This window comes from Dama dama, chromosome 19, assembly GCF_033118175.1.
Source record: "Dama dama isolate Ldn47 chromosome 19, ASM3311817v1, whole genome shotgun sequence".
NCBI lineage: Eukaryota > Metazoa > Chordata > Mammalia > Artiodactyla > Cervidae > Dama > Dama dama.
The window spans coordinates 57,948,850-57,969,465 of NC_083699.1; the positions used below are offsets into that span (position 1 = coordinate 57,948,850).

General features: G+C 41.1%; 1 protein-coding gene across 1 annotated transcript in view; it reads left to right on the plus strand.

The window, feature by feature from the left end:
• Positions 1 to 20,616, plus strand: part of LSAMP (limbic system associated membrane protein) — a 679,541-nt gene that overhangs the window by 617,602 nt on the left and 41,323 nt on the right. Inside the window, exon 4 of the mRNA XM_061167949.1 lies at positions 14,714 to 14,848. Coding sequence (XP_061023932.1) covers positions 14,714 to 14,848 — 135 coding nt within the window. The remainder of the gene's footprint in view (positions 1 to 14,713; positions 14,849 to 20,616) is intronic.

Below are 20,616 nucleotides of genomic sequence, written 5' to 3' on the forward strand. Positions count from 1 at the left end.
CAAATGATTGAGTACATTTATATGCTTGGTTGAGATACAAAGTTCTGTTCTATATACTGTGGGGAAAAAAAAAAAACTGAGCCTAATATTTTTGAATGACAGGTATTATTTAGTACCTGCTCTCTCCATCCATAAAAGGTCTCTATATAGATCCTATAAATTGTATACTTTTAAGGAAGTAATTTCAAGATTCTTGCTTGTTAGGCCCTAGGGGGCCTAAGCCACTAGTGAATTTAGAAGTCCCCCCGGCGGGGGAGCAGGGGAAAGATAAGTTGGGTTTTGCTTGGGCTGAAGGAATATAAAAGAAAAACACTAGAAAGAAAGGATGGATTCTTTCTACCTACACCTCCGACCTCCTCCCCTTTTCTGAAAGGCTCTTGGTTCATATCATTACAGAAAATCAAGTTGAGACTGTTCTCAGAATATGCAGGTCCTGTGACTATGATGATAATAGGGTACAGAGATTCCTGTGTAGTGGTGCTGTATCAAGGCTAGTAGGCTATTAGTCAATGATAGAAAGGAGAGAGCTTACAAGCCTCCAGCCTCAGAAGAATGGAGTTATTGACAACTAGATGATGGGTCAAGTTCATAGTCTAGCCCCAGCTGGGCACTGGAGTGAAATATGAGTGCCAGCAACATGAACCAAAGAACAACCAAGCAAAGTGGTCAGCAGGGTGGAGAACAGGAAGAGAAAAAGTGTCCGACTGCATACAGGTAACCTGCCACATTCTGGGTAAGCACAGAAGTCCAAACCCCTCTCAATAGTGGGTGAAGAGCTTCTAACAATTGGCCATGCTTGAGTCTCACTGATTCAGGGCAGGGTGGGCCTGCAGGTCACAATTTTTTAATAGACACAATACAGGAGGTAGACTGAAGCAGACAATGCCCACGTAGTATTAAAATTCCTTAATGCATGCTAATTAGAGAATTGCTCTGATTTTACGTGGTATCAACTTCCTTGCTACCATTCCTCCTGTCATTTGATAATGGCATCTTATTTTCCCATTAATTCTTCTTGCCTTATGCTAGAAATAGAAAAATCTCAGAGATTTTCTTTTTCATTATGAAAAACCTGCCCTGAGGATAACAGCCACAAGGGTGGGTAAGTCTTTCCCCCAGACTGAAATTACTAAATCCAATTCCATTTTTAAGAAACTTTTAATATAAAAGTAATATATGATCTATGTCAAAAATTCAAGCAGTAGAGGGAGCATAAAATGAAGAGAAATTTCCTGACCACATGCTTCTTCCTCTCCTGATTCCATAATCCGTAAGTCGGACTGCAAGTAATATTGTGTAGATACTGTGCATATATAAGCAAATGTGTTAAAAAGTATACATATGAATATATGCATTTATGTATATATATAAACACAAAACAGATATACATAGTATTTTATAACCAACAATCTTTTTATGGCTAGATAGAGTTATAGTATGTGAATGAAACTTTCTTAAGTGAATACATTTGTATGAAAAGCACATAATAGATACTAGATATAACAGTGAAGGCTTTCTGGTGGCTCAGACATTAAAGAATAAACCTGTAATGCAGAGACCTGGATTTGATCCCTGGGTTGGGAAGATCCCCTGGAGAAGGGAAAGGCTACCCACTCCAGTATTCTTGCCTAGAGAATTTCATGGACAGAGGTGCTGGTGAGCTACAGTCCGTGGGGTCACAAAGAGTTGGACATGACTAAATGACTAAGCACACACACACATACACACACACAAAAAAAAAACAGTAAAAATACTTTGTGATGAACTTTTCATTGGTTTGCTTTGTAATTTTGCAACTGTATAGCATTCATGGGAAAAACAATAGGTTTTGCTTATCTGTAATTTTCATAGGAGGGCATTTATACTATATTGATTGTTTTATTTATTTCACACAATATTGTTTGGGAGATTGCCCACATGCTATATAGAGCCGTCATCTTTTCGTTTTCTTTGCTGTCTAGGATTCTGTTATATGAATATGCCACAATCTATTTCATCTCTTCACAATGTGGGTGCTTTCAGTGCTGCTGTGAACATCTCTGCACATAGTAGTGGAATTGTTGGATCACTTCATGTCCTCAGCTTTAGTAGATATTGTCAAACTATCTCCCAAATAGTCAGTCTAGCCTGCTGACTTTGAAAATTCAACTTTTTAAGGAGTTTGGCCCTTTTATATCATGTGTGTGCACGTGTGCTCGATTGCTCAGCCATGCCTGACTCTTGGCATCTCCATGGACTGTAACTGGCCAGACTCCTCAGTCCATGGGATTTTCCAGGCAAGAATACTGGAGTGGGTTGCCATACCCTCCTCCAGGGGATCTTTCCAACTCAGGGATTGAATCCTTGTCTCTGGTGTCTCCTGCATTGGTAGGCAGATTCTTTACCACTAGAGTCAACTGGAAGCCACTATTTTATGTCATGTGTGCTTAGTCACTCAGTCATGTCTGACTCTTGCAACCCCATGAACTGTAACCTCCCAGGCTCCTCTGTCTGTAGGATTACACCAGGCAAGAATACTGGAGTGGATTGCTGTTTCCTTCTCTAGGGGATCTTCCTGACCCACGAATCGAACCCAGGTCTCCTGCCTTGCAGGCAGATTCTTTACCGACTGAGCTTGTAGCCCCTTTTATGTCATATGTATTTTAAATACATTTTTAGTCTTAATATTTATGCATTAACTTTGTTGATGAAGGTTCAATTCCTGGGTCAAGAAGATCCCCTGGAGAAAGGAATGGCAACCCACTCCAGTATTTTTACCTGGAGAATCTCATGGACAGAGAAGCCTGGCAGGGGTCCATGTGGTCTCAAGAGTAGGACAGGACTTAGTGACTAAACCACCACCACTGATATGAAATAAAATCAGGGCCTTCCAGGGTTATTTAACTGTATCTATCCCTGATAAGTGTGTGAGTTCCATAGAGTTAGGAATAATATATTTCTTCTACTTCCTCTAATTCTTGTAATTCTGGTTTAAATATTGGCCTCACAAGGTAGAAATAGATATTTGTCAAATGATTGTTTGTAATTGTACTCAGAAACCATGCTCTACTGTTCAGATCAGAATCCACTAGCATATGTATTTTTAAGTATTTAGGTCTTATTATACCAAAACTTTATATTTTGAATTGTTACTCTTATTCAGCATTGGGAGTCACCCTATCTCTATCCCCTTTACCCCATTGATGATTAATTCCTTCTTTTTGGCTGTAGTTATCTTCTTCTGTTTATAAAGAGCTCAGAAAATAAATGAACAGATATAAAAGTGAAGTATTAAAAAATAAGTAGTTTTATTTTTCACCTATATCCAATTATTTGGACTTCTCTGGTGGCTCAGTGGTAAAGAATCTGCCTGCTGAAGAAAGAGACATGGGTTTAATCCCTGGGTTGGAAAGATCCCATGGAGAAGGGCATGACAACCCACCCCAGTATTCTTGCCTAAAGAAGAATACCATGGACAGAGGAGCCTGGTAGGCTAATAGTCCATGGGATCACAAAAGAGTCAGACACAACTTAGCAACTAAACAACCACAGCTGTTTAAACAACAACATCCAGCTGCTTAAACAACAATATCCAGCTGTTTAAAAGGAATCTCCACTTGAATGTTTAAGGTATGAAAACTCATTGTATGACACACACACATCTCCACCCCAGCTGCATAAAAATATCATCCAGTCCACAAATCAGTCAAACCAAGAACTTCAGGGCCACCCCTTTCCCTCACTTGCCACTTTAATTAGAGTGGAGTGTGTGAAAGCAGCGCCCTCCCATCAGGCGAAGGCAGTCTTGGGGGCTTCCTTCATTTCAATCATTTAAACCTCTGTGGTGGCCTTTTCCTCTCCCTTTGTTTTTATTTAAAAAGAAGTGGAGGAAACATCCTCACGCAGTGCTTTTTAAATGAAGTGACTTGTCAAGTCAGAGACTGTGGCAGTAATCTGAAAGGCAGTAAATTTAGCGACCCTCACTTGCACCGACAGCCTGTCATGCACTTGAAACATAAATAGCAGTGGAGACAAATCGCTGCTGTTTTCTTATTAAGTGTTGGCCCACTGGCCTCACAGCCTCACTTGGGCCCACCCTGGGAGGGCGACTGCTGTCCAGAGAAGGCATGAGCTATCTCCTTGTCTCCCCCACTCCACCTCTCCAGTGTAGCCCCAACTCTGCCGCCACGACCCTCACTTCCACTACAATCCGTCTGCCTCACAGAGGCTCAAAAACCCCAAGACTGAGGGGTATTGGTCCACAGAGGGCAGCAACACAAACTGAATGTTGATGGGGTAATTCCTCATTCATTCACTTTGGTCTAAAGGCAAGAAGCAAATTTCCAGACTTCTTACCTGCTTTTAAACTACTTTTGTCTTTTATTTTTTTTTTAAACTTTCTTCTTAGTCACTGGGTTTTCAATTATTTATTTTTTTAATTGAAATATGCTTGATTTACCATGGTGTGTTAATTTCTGCTGTTCAGCCAAGTGATTAACTTATACAGACATACATCCTTTTTTACATCCACTGTGATTTAGCACAGGATATTGGATATAGTTCCCTGTGCTATACAGCAGGACCTTGTTGTTTATCCATTCCATATATAATAGTTTATATCTGCTTACTCCAGTCTATCCTCCCCTACTCTCCCTCCCCCTTGGCAACCACCAATCTGTTCTCTATTGTCTGTTTAACCGTTTTCTTTTCTGGCCTCCCCCCATCCCTACCCTCTACTTTCCTCTTCATTACTTGCTTATAGACTCTAAGCAAGAATACTTTCCTAAATTGGCTAGAAGGGCTCATTTAGCAGTGAGGCTAGATTAAGAAGGGAGACTGAGATTTTGGGGTTGAGCCCCAGTAATGTCACTGCAAAGTCAGGGCCTGGGATGACAGGACCAAGGACCAGATGAGGCCAAGGCCTCCTTTGTTTTAATTACCTTTCAAAGACTTCTCGGCAGCCACAAAATTATCCCCAGTAATCCTTCCACAGTGCAGTTGCCCTGCTGAGTTTAACACATTCACTTACAAAATGCCAGTTGATTTATGTGACTCTTAAAAGCAGCAGCCACTGCTCTCATGTCTCTTGATATTTAATCCTCAGCCTTGGCAGAGTCACTAATGACAGGTCATGGAAGACCCCCTACAGTTCTGATGACAATGGTGGGAGGATCTTTGTTGTTGCTGCCTCTGACCAGCAGCTCTAATCTCTGCCTCACCCCCTTCTTAGGAAATAGTCTAAAACACAATCAACACCTGCAGAAATTTTTATGTCTATTTTATTCCAAAGGAGGCTTCTAAGTGTATGTTTGTTTTTTTTTTTTCCAGTTTTACCTCTTTGCCTCTTCTTCCCCTCATCCCAGAATAATAAAAAAGATGTAAGACAGTGATTCCCTGCTTTATGACATAATGCTACATCATACAAATGTACTATGGTCTCTTCTACCAAGGCTTGAATTACTACCAGTATATATATTACATGTTTAACTACATTTAGCCCTAGTTTCTAAGCAGTTCTATATATTTCTGAGTGCCTGTGAAATGCAATCCCCAGGATAGTCCAACCTGATACCAACCGTGTCAAGAATGGAGCTCATTATTTTCACCCCAAAATATGCATCCTTTCCTACTTTCCTGAATGGTACTAACTGCCTTCAAGCCCAGGAAGTCACTAGCTTTCAATCTATGAAAACATGCTGTATTTAGAATATATTTCTTCACACCCTAGAAAACTCAAGTGGACCACAGGAGGCCCCAGAGCAGGTGAGGCTCCGAGGATGGATGACGCATTCCCTTCTCCTGCCCTCACAGACCTCTCCACTCTTTCCCACTGAGTCTAGACTTTGCCTCAGCATCCTCCCCAGTATTGAGCCTCTGTCAGTTTGTCAGGGTTGATGATGGCTATCTGACAACCTTGAAGAAACATCTCTGCTTTCACAGACGTTCACAGGGCAGCTTACTACTGTACATTTTGGTACTCAGTACACCAAGAAATTGGCACTGAGAGTACGTGGTGTTGTTATACAAAAGACTTCAGACAAGTAAAATTTCCATGATGTTCCCCGCTTACATACCCTGTTTTCTCAAGAAAGAAAGGAAGGAAAAATGGAAGAAAGAAAGTTTAAAATAAATAATTTTTTTTAATGTCATTTTACTCAGTACCTTATGGGAGCCAGAAGACTCCACTGTGCCTTCGTTGAGATGCAGAGATACTGAACATGGCAAGTCCAGAGTCTTCACACCACCCTTCACACCCCTGCCTATGTATTGCTGTCATATCACGCTGCTCATTTCTCCTGTGTGGAGAACTCTATTTCAGGCAGGATAACCAGATTGCCACACCCTTTTACAATTCACTGGCTCTGTTTCTGTCCACTTGTGTTTTTCAACTTCTTGAAAACTCACTTCTCCCAGTAAGTCTTTCCTAATATAAGTGCATTCTACACTGTTCCTGCAGCTCCCTTGCTGTCTGTTGGCATTTGTGTGCAACAATGGCTTTATATTGCTTTTGGAAGGACTTCTGTAAATGAGTGCATATAAACTTTTAAATACCAGCTTTTTTCTCATTGATTGCTTTATTTGAGTCTCTTGATGAGTAAGCAGAGAAACTTTGAAAAAACTGAAGACTGTCTTTTTATTTTCTTTATCTATAACTGAGCTCCACTGTTTTGGAAATTCCCCAAGTGTCCCGTTCTCAACCTCATAGTTATATTCAGAAGACAGAACTAGAGCAGATTCCGAGAGCTAAGAATTCAACTAATGAGAATCTTTACTGATAAAAATAGTCATGCCTAGATAGGAAAACGGTCTCCAAATGTCCACAGACCTAGTTCAAACCTGCATTCTTCCTTAATATCATTACAAACTCTGGAAATTTCCTTAAAGGTACACTCTAAACCTGGATTCCTCATCTTAATGGTGTGAGTGTGAAAGTAGCTCAGTCATGTCTGACTCTTTGCAACCCCATGGACTGTAACCCACCAGGCTCCTCTGTTCATGGAATTCTCCAGGCAAGAATACTGGAGTGTGTTGCCATTCTCTTCTCCAGGGTATCTTCCCAACCCAGGGATGGAACCTAGGTTTCTTGCATTGCAGGCAGCTTCTTTACCCTCTGAGCCACCACTATGAATTAAATATGATCATGTCTGAATCACTTAACAAAGTATCTAATGTGTGTTTATTAAGTGGTAGCTCCTTCCACAGTCCCTCTGCAATATTTCTTGAGCATTCTTGCATCCAGCTGTTTACTAGGGGGACAATGATGAGCAAAGCCAGACATGGTCCCTACAGTGGAAGATTAGCTGTCACCAATACAATTCCCCATCAGAGGACTAAACATAGAGGATCTCGATTCCAAGCCTAGCATTTAGAAAGGCTGAATGGTTTCTGTAAACTGACACCAAGTAGGAGGTAATGGTTAAGTGTGAGCACAATAACAAAATAACATGCCCCTGAAAAGGATGTGTGGAAGGCAGTTTCTGGTTGGATGCTGAGCTCAGACTATGTCAGCTAGCTGATTTTTTGTATATGAAAACAAAAACATAAACCGTAATGAATTGGATCTCTCTGGATGCCAGGAAATAAAATGCCAGGGTTTACTTCTTCATTTGACCTATGCTCATTCATAGAGTCAAAGCCGGTTGTGAATCTTTCCAGGCATTGTGCTTGCCTCTGATTTCTGGCTACTAACTACACCCTTTGGGGCCACAGAAGGCATGGGGCCAATTTTCACAATCCGCACCATGCTGTGTCTTACTATTCAGAGAGGGAGCATTTCTGCAGCAGAGTAACCAACCCCTTCCCTCCTATGTAGGCACAAATATCTTAATAGTCAGATACCTCTGTCTCTGGAGAATTCTCTATTCTTTCATTTCTATCCTTCTAACTATTCCTTATAATCATCCTCATTGTATCAGTTCTCTCCATTCTACCCCCCCCCCCCCCCCCCCCCGCCGCCGCCACATTCATTCCCTTCAATACATTGTTCTTCCCTGTGATTCCTTATTCTCTTATGATTGCTGCTCTGGCAGCTGTGTCTGCCACCTACACTGTCTTCTTTCAATCATGGATCAGTTACCACTCTTCACCCCTCCCTTGATGGGTGATGAGAAGTGGGAATGAGAAGCTGTTTCCACCTTTGGACAGAAATGTTGTCAAACACTGAATGGTCTCAGGTAGAATGTGAAGCAGAGAAACAAAAACTTCAAAGGATCTAGAGACATGGCTGGAAATATAAACAGAACCCATCACAAGCATTTTTTTCTAGATTTCTTGTGTTTCTCTCTTCCTTTTTTTTTTTTTTTTTAGCATGTCTGTACAGAAAGTAATGTGCATTAAAAAAAAAAAAAAAGAAAGAAGCAAAAACAGGAACAGGTACGTCCTTAGGATAAAAAAAAATGAAAACATGAAATGTACTGTAGAACAGAAACTTGTTACAGCATTTGAAGTTACCACAGGAAACTTCAAATGACATCATTGATTCATGATCCTTTTTTTCTTTTCTTTTTAGAGGTAGAAGTTCATAGCTGGGTTTTGCTCACCCTCTTCACTGCCCGCCTTTCTGACCACAGACTCACACAAACACCCACATACATACATACATACATATATACATATATACCTGAAAGACAAGTGCCACTTATTTGCCTTTCATTAACCTTTGTACACGTGTTTGTATTTACAGCCAATGTGTTTACAGTCACTTACTTAGAAAATATTCCAATTTAGGTTAATAATGGGAATGGCAACCCCATTTAAAACCCATCTTCCCTTCTGTAAAAGAATGATCTACAGAGATGTGATACATATGACTCAGAATAGTGGGGAAAAATGCTTCATCCATTTCCTAACATGTGAGAATCCTTGGAATTTTACATTAAAGTCATAAAACACTCAAATTTAACAAGTTTTCTAAATTTTACTTCCTGTATCTCAGATAAAGGTAAAAGAAAGATATCATAATGATTATTAGGGTAGCAATCATTTTTTTTAATTTTAAATAGGGTATTGGATGTCATACCATGGAAAATTTTCAATAGGCTTGCTGTGTTTAGTGAACAAATATTTGGCTGTTAGTGAATTTGCATGCTATTTCCTGAAAGGTAAATGGTTATATGTAAATACATAGCCCTTTGTATGTATGCATATTGAAGGAGAAGGGGGTAGAGGAGAGAGGGGAAGAAGGAAGGAAGGGGAGATAGAGAAACACCAAGGCCATGTGTTTAATTTCAAATGGCTGCTTGCTTCCAAATGCCTGGTTGACCTTGGAAATCTAAATGAATCAACATCTTGTATGTGAACTCTACAGATTTCACCAAAGCACCACCCTCTGAAGGTACTGTACTCAGAAGGTAGCACCTGGTGTAGTTTAATTGGCGTTATTCCTGACTGATTTGCCTCTACATCAGGAAACACAGAAGAGAACATTTTCCTCCTGCTATTAGCTCGAGGCCCCTCTCTCTGACTTATGAAGAAATATTAAAAGAACTAATATGTACAACTTGAGTAAACAGTGGCTAAGGGGCAATATGCTAATTATGTGAAGAGTTTGAAAGGCACATTCACTGAGGAGGACGAGAAATTATTTAGCCTGGTAGCTGCATATTGCCAGGAGACACAAAAGCACAGCAAGCAAAGGGAGATTTAAACTAAACGCCAGATCCCAGAATAAATATAACACTCGGCAACGTGAGCAAGCTTGTGGAAATAGGTTGAGATGTTTAAAATACCAAAATACTGAAATTTGCATTTCAAGTAAACATTTATACAAGGGCAGAAATGATAGGAACAAGAGAAAGGCCCATATTAGCCACATTATGGCTAATATGAGAAGGGCCCATATTCCACCAGAGAATTTACCAACAGGTGGAGTGGCAGACTCTGATTTCAGAGTCTTCTTTTGAGAGAGGGAGATGGTGACAGGGCCCCTGGGTTGAGAGCAGCTAGTCTGCCGAAACTGAAAGAATGGGAAAATAGGTGCCCTGAGGGGTACAGACACATGGGGGCCAGGGGAGGGGAACAAAAAGATCTGAGTGCATTTTAAAATTCTGCAACTTAAGATAAACGTGTTGTAGTCCATGCCTTGAAACAAGAAACTGCAGTTGGTCTGATGAAAAATATGGCTTTGTGCCCATTTCCACCTGGGGCCTTGCTGTGCACTTTCTCCTGAAATAATAAATACCCACAGCAGATACATCCTTAGGACACTGCCAGAGATGCTCCATCCAGCGTTTCAACAGCAGAGTACTCAGCACACCCATCCTTCCCCAGTGAAAATGTTCTTTGTTAGTATCATTAAAAGGGAGTGAATGTATACATCAGCTTCTGTCACAGAAAGAACAGAAGGTATGGAAATTACCTTCCAATACTTGGTTCCCTTAAGCAGATGATGTGTTGAATCTGACCCCAGTTTCTGCTGTTGTTTCCTCTTTCAGTTAAGTTAACTCAACAAATGTTTATTGAGTAACTAGTCTGTGTTAGACCCTGTGCTGTGCATGGGGATATTGCAAGACACAGTCTCCAAGGAATTTATAGTCTGGTTCTTTGACTTTCTAGCAACTGAAGAAAAGCCCATTTCCTCTCAAATCACAGTGGATTAATGAGAAAAGACCAAGTGATAGATTGTGTGTTGTAGGCATAGTGTCCTGTGGGTACAAGAAAAACAGACTAGCAAGAAGTGGCAGGATAAGAGGTCCCACTGAAGGATCCAAGAGATAAAGGAAGAATGACAAGAAGGGCCCAGAGATATTGTTTAATATTTTAAATTTTTATCAAGATTGTTGAATGAGGGAAGACCATCTAGTTTCTCTTAACTATATTTGGTTAGCGTTTTGAGAATCCCCTGCTCTGATGGACCAACTGTGCACATTGTTTGCTGGAGAGACAGGTGGCCTTCAGAGCGTAGGAGAGCTAGCATGGGAGAAACAAAATGACCTTTCTGTCTTATGGGTAGGACATTTAAAGGAAAACTCCCCCTTTATCCTGAGGTAGGATTGGGTGAATTCTTCTTAAACACATCAGATTGAAAATTCATCCCATGAAGACTTATTATCTGCTTATCATGGCTTCTCAGGTAGCTCAAATGGTAAAGAATCTGCCTGCAATGTGGGAGACGTAGGTTCAGTCCCTGGGTCAGGAAGATCCCCTGGAGAAGGAAATGACAACCCACTCTGGTATTCTTGCCTGGAGAATTCTATGGACAGAGGAGCTTGGCAGGCTACAGTCCATAGAGTTGCAAAGAGTCAGACATGACTGAGTGACTAACACACTATCAGGAAAAAATGAGATGATGAATACCTACATTGGTATTCATGTGAGAATCTCAGATGCAAAACCCAATAAATGTTACTTTACTTTTTTCTACTTCATCTCAATGTTTACTCTCACAGGTACCATCTTCCCAAATGGACAGGACCTTGGTTGTTGCTAAAAATCATCTTTCTCATGCCTGGAACTGGTTTATACCTTTCAGAAATTCAAAATGCAAGATCAGTTCAGTCGTTCAGTTGTGTCTGACTCTTTGCGACCCCATGGACTGGAGAACGCCAGGCCTCACTGTCCATCACCAACTCCTGGAGTTCACCCAAACTCATGTCCATTGAGTTGGTGATGCCATCCAACCATCTCATGCTCTGTCATCCCCTTCTCCTCCCACCTTCAATCTTCCCCTGCATCAGGGTCTTTTCAAATGAGTCAGTTCTTCACATCAGGTGGCCAAAGTATTGGAGTTTCAGCTTCAACATCAGTCCTTCCAATGAACATTCAGGACTGATTTCCTTTAGGATGGACTGGTTGGATCTCCTTGCAGTCCAAGGGACTCTCAAGAGTCTTCTCCAACACCTCAGTTCAAAAGCATCAATTCTCTGGTGCTCAGCTTTCTTTATAGTCCAACTCCCACATCCATACATGACTACTGGAAAAAAAAAAAAGCAAGATAGGGATTCATTACTCAGCATTTCTAGTTATTTTATGGGATGGGAAAAGAATTCAGTGTTATTGGCCATTTCTAAGAAAACTCTAGTCCTTTTCTCTTTCTTCTACTAACAATTCTGTACCTGGAAATAAAGCTGATAGATGTGGAAGCAGAGCGGGGCAGAAATCCCAAACTATTCTGAACTCATCTTTAATTCTTTTTTCATTATAATCCACCATTATTCTCAAAATCAATAATGCTGTCTTTACTGTAAATCCCACTTTTGCACTCCAGATTTTTAATGAGCTTTGTCCTATTTTGGTCTTCAGTTGTCAATGTTGCCATTTGTCTTCAGGGTATTTATATTTAGCTTGAAGATTCTTAGCATCACTTAGTTGGCATGACTCTAAGTTCATGGTTGCAAGGAAGCTGGAAAGATCTTTTTATTTCCTCCAAGCCCAAATTCTTCCCAGCTAACCCAGTAAAGTAGACTGTTAACCTTTCCAAGATTTCTGTTTTCTTTCTTACCACATTCAACTTCTGTGGCGTGAGAAGTCAGATCTGACTACATGCATGAGTGTGGAGAAGAAAAAAGGTGAAAACAAAAGGAAGGAAAAAAACAGTGTTTTATAAATGCAGTAAGTCCCTTATATGCAAACCTTCAAGTTGCATACTTTCAGAGATGTGAATGTGCCCTCGCATGTCCAGTCACAGAAGGCATGAGTGAAATTGCAGCTTGCCCTTCATCTCCTATTGCTGATGACTCTTCAACTCCTATCTCCCATCTTCTCTTCCTCTTCCAGTCAGTAACTCTTCTTGCCTGTACACAGATGTATGCCAACTATTGTACTGTAGAAATGTACTTTTCAAGATACTGTACTATAAGATTAAAAATGTTTTCTTTATTTCTGTTTGTTTTTATGTATTATTTGTGTGAAAAGTATTATAAACACATTACATTACTATATAGCTGATTATGTTAGTTGGGTACCTAGGCTAACTTTGTTGAACTTATGGACAAATTGGCCTTAGGAACATGCTCTTGGAATGGAACTTGTTCATATGCATACTGTAATATGCAGCTACATGTTGTCGTTTAGCCACTAAGTTGTGTATGACTCTTTTCAACCCCATGGACTGTAGCCCACCAAGCTCCCTTGTCCATTGGATTTCTCAGGCAAGAATATTGGAGTGGGTTGCCATATCCTTTTCCAAAGGATCTTCCTACCCAGGGATGGAACTTATGTCTCCTGCATTGGCAGGTGGATACTTTGCCACTGAGCCACCAGGGAAGCCCATATGCAGTTAGGCACCTAGAGACTAATTCTATAAAATTTTCAGTAGAAGCATGTACTTGATAATGTGCAGGACTCCAAACCAAATTATTATAACTATTGCCTTTTTGTTGCTGGGATTGCAAAGTTTCCTCAAAACTAGTGATAGTGACAATTAACAGAAGACGTGAAGCTTAAGAGTACTCCTGACAGCTATGTTAAAGGATGTTATCGAAGCGGCACTAGCTTCTACTGGAAAGCTAGTTAACAGAGTTAGCTGACATATTTAGACAGCGAATTTGTCTCTCTGCTGGCTGGCTGCTATGTTGATTTGGCCTTCAGAGAATTTCCAGAAAAGGAAAGCAGCTTGTAGTATCTGAACAGAACTATTGTTTGGTACCGTTTAGTGTAGAAGGACCAGGAGCAGGTTTTCCTCACAGTAGCAGGACTGTGTCCTCTAGCACCCTCCCAGCTACTCTGTTCTAATGCAACAGCAGTGGCCCTGGCAACATGAGGGGGATGGAAGTTGAATTTAGCTGCAGTCTGTAGGACTTTCTGGCCAAACTCTTCCCTACTCAATCCCCATTCCTCTTCACCTTCTCTCTCCCCTTTTTCTCTTCCTCCCTCTCCATGTCTCACCCCTGCACCTGCAGAAAGAAAGTCATTTAATCAACAAACCTGCCTATCTTGAGATTTCTTTATAAAAATGAACATATCCAGCTTTGTGCAGCTTTCCAAAATGGGCCTCCAGACCTCTGGTTCCAATGAATTAGGCCAATGATATTTAGCTCCCTAGCCCTCCCCACCCCACCATGTGACATCAGCAGCACATTCTCATGCATCTGGCTGGCCCATGCCCTGAAAGTCTCATGGATGATGTAGTTTGGTACTGAAGAAGGAAGCCATAACTACAACATAGGGTTTCGGACATGACCTTCATGAATAGAATTCCACATAAGCTGGGAGAGAAGAGTGACAGCTTCTCAAAAGGAAGCAGCTTGTCCTAATAACAACTTCAGTGGAAAGTGTGATTTGCAATGTGGTCTAATGGATGATTCAGCCCTTCAGGGACTGTCCCTCTGAGCTCTTTACAACTGGCATGCCCCTCCCCACAACTCCCACTTTGCTCTAAGCCTTTAACCAGTGACTGATGAATGTGATGTATAAACATTCCAGTTTCTTGACTCTTGGTGGGGACAACTTGGAAATAGGCTCCATGCTGTGCCCAGAGCTCCCTGAGGGGCTGAGCCAGGTTGCCCGCTGTGAAACAAGACTTGGCATTGGCATTGCTCCCTGGCTTGGCTCCTTTCTCTCCCAGATCCCATTTTCCCACTGCTGTACCAGTTTTTCCTGAGAACACTGCCTTCTTGATCATTTTCACATATACTTTTTGTCTTGGGGTCTGCATCCATAGACCCTGACCTCAGACAAAGAACACTATCAAATTATTAAAAAGCCATGTGGACTTATTGCTTATAAAAAGAAAAAAAAATGGTAATCTGCTGCATATTTTAAACTTAAAAAAATCATGCAAACCTCTGTTTTTCAGGAAGAGAATTTGAAGGAGAAGAAGAATATCTGGAGATCCTTGGCATCACCAGGGAGCAGTCAGGCAAATACGAGTGCAAAGCTGCCAATGAGGTCTCCTCGGCGGATGTCAAACAAGTCAAGGTCACTGTGAACTGTGAGTATGGCAGGAGCTGACAGATGCCATGTGCCCAGGGCCCACCTCCACCTCCCGTGAGTTCTACAGATCCTGTTAGCAAGAGAACATTGCATTCCAAGCAGATGCTCCTCTGGTCAGGGATGCACATTTGTACATTGGACATATCCAAGGGCAGGACTTGGCCTTTGAATTTGATAAATCAACTGTACCAATTCTAAATATAACCCATAATGCATTTAACAATAGACTCTATCTTTTACTCAGACTATAGAATTAAGAAAACATAATCAGACATCACTAGCAGTTCGGGCGATCACTCTTCTGGTCTTTGTGAAGACCAAGGTCATACCACTTTGGAAAAAACAACCATTTGTATCTGCTTTAGCTGGAATTTCCATCTTAATGGATTGTTTGTCAGAAGAGAATAATTCAAGATCATATTTTATCCTCTGCCATTGAGCTAACTGGCCTTGGGAACAAACTTAAGCCACCGTGGTCAGATACCATGTGTCCCTGATGGCGACAGGGGATACCTGATGGGTTAATATTGGTTATGTATTTGTCCCCAAGTATGGGCAGATTAGAAAAGAAGATTTCAGTAAGATGCATAGGTAAGTGGGTATACTTTGAACTTCTCAGATGAAAGGATCCTTAGATGTAGTTCAAAAGAGAAGAGGGGGAGGCAGGGGCAGATCCATATGATGTGTGTCACCCAGCAAAGGAATAAAGAGAATTCGTTTATCCTGTTCAGTGAGGAGTGACTTTCCATGTCATTCAAGTCCCACATCACATAATTGTGGCTAGTGACAGGGACAAAAGTGTGTCCTGACAGTTCTTCTCTCCTGTGTGTTTAACACACACACACACAAGTACATACTCCACACTAACACATATGCACAGATGACATATATACATACATGCCCAAAAGCGCACAGACACACATGCATAGACATCTTAACCCATATTTTAAAATACTCTTTGGACAGTGATAAGGTACTTTCCACCATCTTAAGCCTTCCATGCAATTGACCTAGGTACTGCTGGTTCTGTATAAAGTGCCTAGCCAGGTAGATACCATTGACTCTGTTTCAGGGTTTGAAACACTAAAGTCCAAGGAGGTATAATTGCCTCTCCAAAGTGACACAGAAAGCAAGGGTGAGAAAAGGGATTCAGACTCCAGTCTGTGATTCTAAAGCCTGTGCCCTTCCTCGGGAGAAAGAGGAACAGGCGTTTTCAGCTCTTAGTATGTACTAAGGGATTTATATTTGAGCTTTAATCTTCACGCAAACTCATAGGAGTTTGCTCATGCTTAGTCTGATTTTAAAAACTTGGAAACAGAGGCATAAAGAACCAAGGAAACTTGCCTTAGGTGACCTGGTCTCTTCTGGGCTGCACTCTTTCCCATGGCCTTGCTCCAGCCTGGCAGCCTTCTGAATCAGAAAGCAAAATCCCCTTCACACCAGATTTTGATGAATCTACAGATACAACACTGCTATAGCATCTATGGCACTCATTTCCAAGAAGCAAGGGGCTGCGTTTGATAAGGTCCAAAGTGGAAACAGTGACTGACTTTATTCTTTGGGGCTCCAAAATCACGGCAGATGATGACTGCAGCCATGAAATAAAAAGACACCTACTCCTTGGAAGTAAAGTTATGACCAACCTAGACAGCCTATTAAAAAGCATTACTTTTGTCAACAAAGGTCCATCTAGTCAAGGCTATGGTTTTTCCAGTAGTCATGTATGGTTGTGAGAGTTGGACTATAAAGAAAGCTGAGTGCAGAAGAATTGATGCTTTTGAACTGTGGTGTTGGAGAATACTCTTGAGAGTCCCTTGGACTGCAAGGAGATCCAACCAGTCCATCCTAATGGAAATCAGTCCTGGGTATTCATTGTCAGTACTGAAGTTGAAGCTGGAACTCCAATACTTTGGCCACCTGATGCGAAGAGCTGTCTCTTTTGAAAAGACCCTGATGCTGGGAAAGATCAAAGGCAGGAGGAGAAGGGGACGACAGAGGATGAGATGGTTAGATGGCATCACCAACTCAATGGACATGAGTTTGAGTAAACTCCAGAAGTAGGTGATGGACAGGAAGCCCTGGCACTCTGCGGTTCATGGGGTCACAAAGAGTCGGACATGACTGAGCTACTGAACTGAATTAAACAGAGTGTTTTTATCCTGTCATTGTCTGTGATTATTTTTTAAGTAATAGAGATTTGAAATGCCAGTATTACTATTCTTTTCCAGTCCTGGGTGTGTTTCAAAGACACATTAATGATCTCAATGTTATAAAATGCTTTAGGACCTTTTTTTCACATGAAAGGCAATTTCTCTGGTGTTGATATAAGTTTATAATTAGGTTAGCTAGCTTCTTTTATGTACACACAGCCATGCCGTCCTCTTCCACCTCTTCTCTGACTTTCGGAGTTAAGATTTTATTTTCTCTTAATTGACCTTCATCTTAATTAGATTTCTGAAAGTCCAATCATGGAGTACATTGAAAATATTTATGCTTCCATTGTGTGAAACATCAAAGCGGTCGGCGTTGCAGATGGTTCCCTAGATCAAAGCCAGCCGCCTGGGTCCTATTATTATTAGTGCAATTAGTCTGACACTGCTCCTTCTTGACTGTCCCTGAAGTGTAACTTAGAACAGAAGAAAATACTGATAATTTTCAAGAAAAGCCTTTTATAAAAATGTGAGCTTTTCCAAGTGATGAGTGAACCACAGAAGAATATGTACAGAGCCTCAAGATGCTAAAAAGACATGTCATAAGGAATTACACAGAAAACTAAAATGAGCTTAGTCAGCCAGTCCATCCTAAACAGCAGCACCTACACATGCTTTATAAAAATTGCTCAGTAAATGTTTACTGAATGAATAGGTGACCCACATGCTCACAGGTAAATTCTACTCTCTTAACATTTCTCCAGACTTTGCAAATTGATATTGGTCACAAATCAAGAAGCATATTCTAAGTCAATGTCCTTTGGAAACACCTTATTACCAGCACTTCCTTAACCTGTGTTTATATTATATTGAAACAACTAGGCACTGCACCTGTTGTCCTGTTCAAAGAATTCACCCTACTTAAATGCAGTTGTATTAAGAAGATGAAGTCTCCAAGATGAAATTACAGTTTGAGGTTGGGTTAGCAAAATTCATGCAAACTGACAAATTTCCAGCATCACCTTCATCACCTCATATAAGCCTGCTTACCCAGGTGGCTTGGTGGTAAAAGAATCCGCTTCCCAATGCAGGAGATGCAGATTCGATCCTTGGGTCGGGAAGATCTCCTGGAGGAGGAAATGGCAACCCACTCCAACATTCTTGCCTAGAGAATCTCAAGGACAGAGGAGCCTGGTGGGCATAGTCCATGGGGTCCCAAAGAGTTGGCCACAACTGAGCATGAGTAGTTGTTGTGCTGTGAAAATGGCCTATTATTTAAGCTGATTCCTCTTCCTTGAAAGAAGGCAATTAGGTCAGGGGATCAGAATGGCTAAGAGAATTAATGACTGAATAGATCATCATAATGAAACTGATTCAGAGTACCACTTAAAAAAAATAAATCCCAGTGCTGGTAATTTTTTCCTACTTGCATCTCATTGATTCATTTACTCAGATATTTGTTGCAGGGCACTGAAAGCTAGAGCAGTAAACAAGAGAGACAGAACAGTTCCTCTGTTTAGTTCACAAGCTGGATCTTACAGTCTCACCTTTTTATTCGCCTTGGGTAATCCTTCTCCACAGTTGGTCTACAGCACTGTGCCTAGCCATTTGCATTAGACATGCAAAATCTATTTTCTAAATGGTAGAAGGTCCTGGAATTTACAGAAGCTAAATTATTGACCTGAAATCTCTTCAACTAAATAAACTTAGTAAAATTTTATTCAATAGGCAAGACTTCTACTTTCTCATATCTTAGAATTTAGCTACCAGTTTCATCTAGATACCAACCCTAGGGACCACTGTCCTTCCATTTATCGGTTCTAAGTGTAATTCCTCAATTTCAGTTCTCACAGAGAGTTAAAAGTAGCTACTCATGGATTTGTCTTATCCTAGTGCCCAGTATCCCAAGGATAATGTCTAGTGCATAGTAAGTGTTCAGTAAGTGCTGCTGCTAAGTCACTTCAGTCGTGTCCGACTCTGTGTGACCTCATAGATGGCAGCCCACCAGGCTCTCCTGTCCCTGGGATTCTCCAGGCAAGAACAATGGAGTGGACTGACAGAGGACTGAATTTTATTTGGACTCTTCTTATACTGGATGCTTTTCCTAATCTTGGAGAACTTTTTCTCAAAATCTGCCCCCAGCCGTCAGGCCTGCTGCCGAACCCACTGAGCAGCTAATATTCTTGCCTTCAGCTTTTCCACAGCTACCTCTCCAACTACAATCACACTGTCACTCTGTTACTTTTATTTTCTTCTTCTTTTCTCCCTTTGAACTCAGGCCTACCTCCACTCTGGTGTCCAGAGCTAACCAACCAACATAGGAGCTATGGGACATGGAACCTTGGCATTTCTAAAGCTCACCCTTACATTTGATAGCCATGTATTAAAGGAAGCGAGGTTACCTACCATATTTTCTACAACTGTGACTGGGGACATCCGTTGTCTCCATATTATGTATCTATATTTTAACTGGACTCTTCAATACTTTGGTTCATCAACTAATGATAAAAGTTGAGGAAAATAACTGCTCAATATGGAACCAGACTGGTTTGGTTACCTTCTCTAACACTTCATGGCTACACCTCTCTATTCTCCATGACAACCTGCAGTTTACTGTTGTGTTGGGGATGATATCAGTAAAGACACATCCTAATGTCTGTGAATCTATTATGGGATTGTCAGATGAACTATTCAGTAAGAATCCAGAGTACTGCAGTTTTCTACTGTAACTTTGCAATGTGAGCAATAACCATCATTTCCTGCATACCTCCAGAGTACCAAGACTCTATTGGAGATTTTGTATGATTCACTGTAATCACCTCACCAACAGTGGTCAACCAATGAAAGAGTGTATGGGACCTGGCCTGTCTCCATAAAAGGAGTATTGACCTACTTTATCACTGACAGTTTTTGGTATGTTTGGTTTAGTATTGCTGGTACATGGTGATCTTTAAAAAAAAAAGACAACTTTTAGTTAGTTTCATTGTTTTTAAATTCTCTGAAAACAATGACTTTCTTATTGCTGATGTTCTCTGCCCCCGACCCGGCTGGCCCACCATAACACATTAACCCGGGGGATAATCAAATCATCCAATGCAGAGGAAAAAAACAGAGCTCAGAAAATGTAAGCATTGTCTGCCACAAGACCAAAGAACCTGTGAGTGATAGAGAGAGGACTCTGCCCAGGTCTAACTCTAAAGCCCTCTTTCCTTCCTAGACATCATGTGAGAAATAGTAAAAATAATAATAATAATAATAAATGTAATCACTTCAGGTGATAAATGTGCTCTAATATATGAGACTTCATTTGGTCTTTTCATCAAGACTGTGAGACAGGTTCAGTTCAGTTCAGTTGCTTAGTCATGTCCGACTCTTTGCGACCCCATGAATCGCAGCGCGCCAGGCCTCCCTGTCTGTCACAAACTCCCGGAGTTTACTCAAACTCATTTCCATCGAGTCAGTGATGCCATCCAGCCATCTCATCCTCTGTCGTCCCCTTCGCCTCCTGCCCCCAATCCCTCTTAGCATCACGATCTTTTCCAATGAGTCAACTCTTTGCATGAGGTGGCCAAAGTATTGGAGTTTCAGCTTCAGCATCAGTCCTTCCAATGAACAC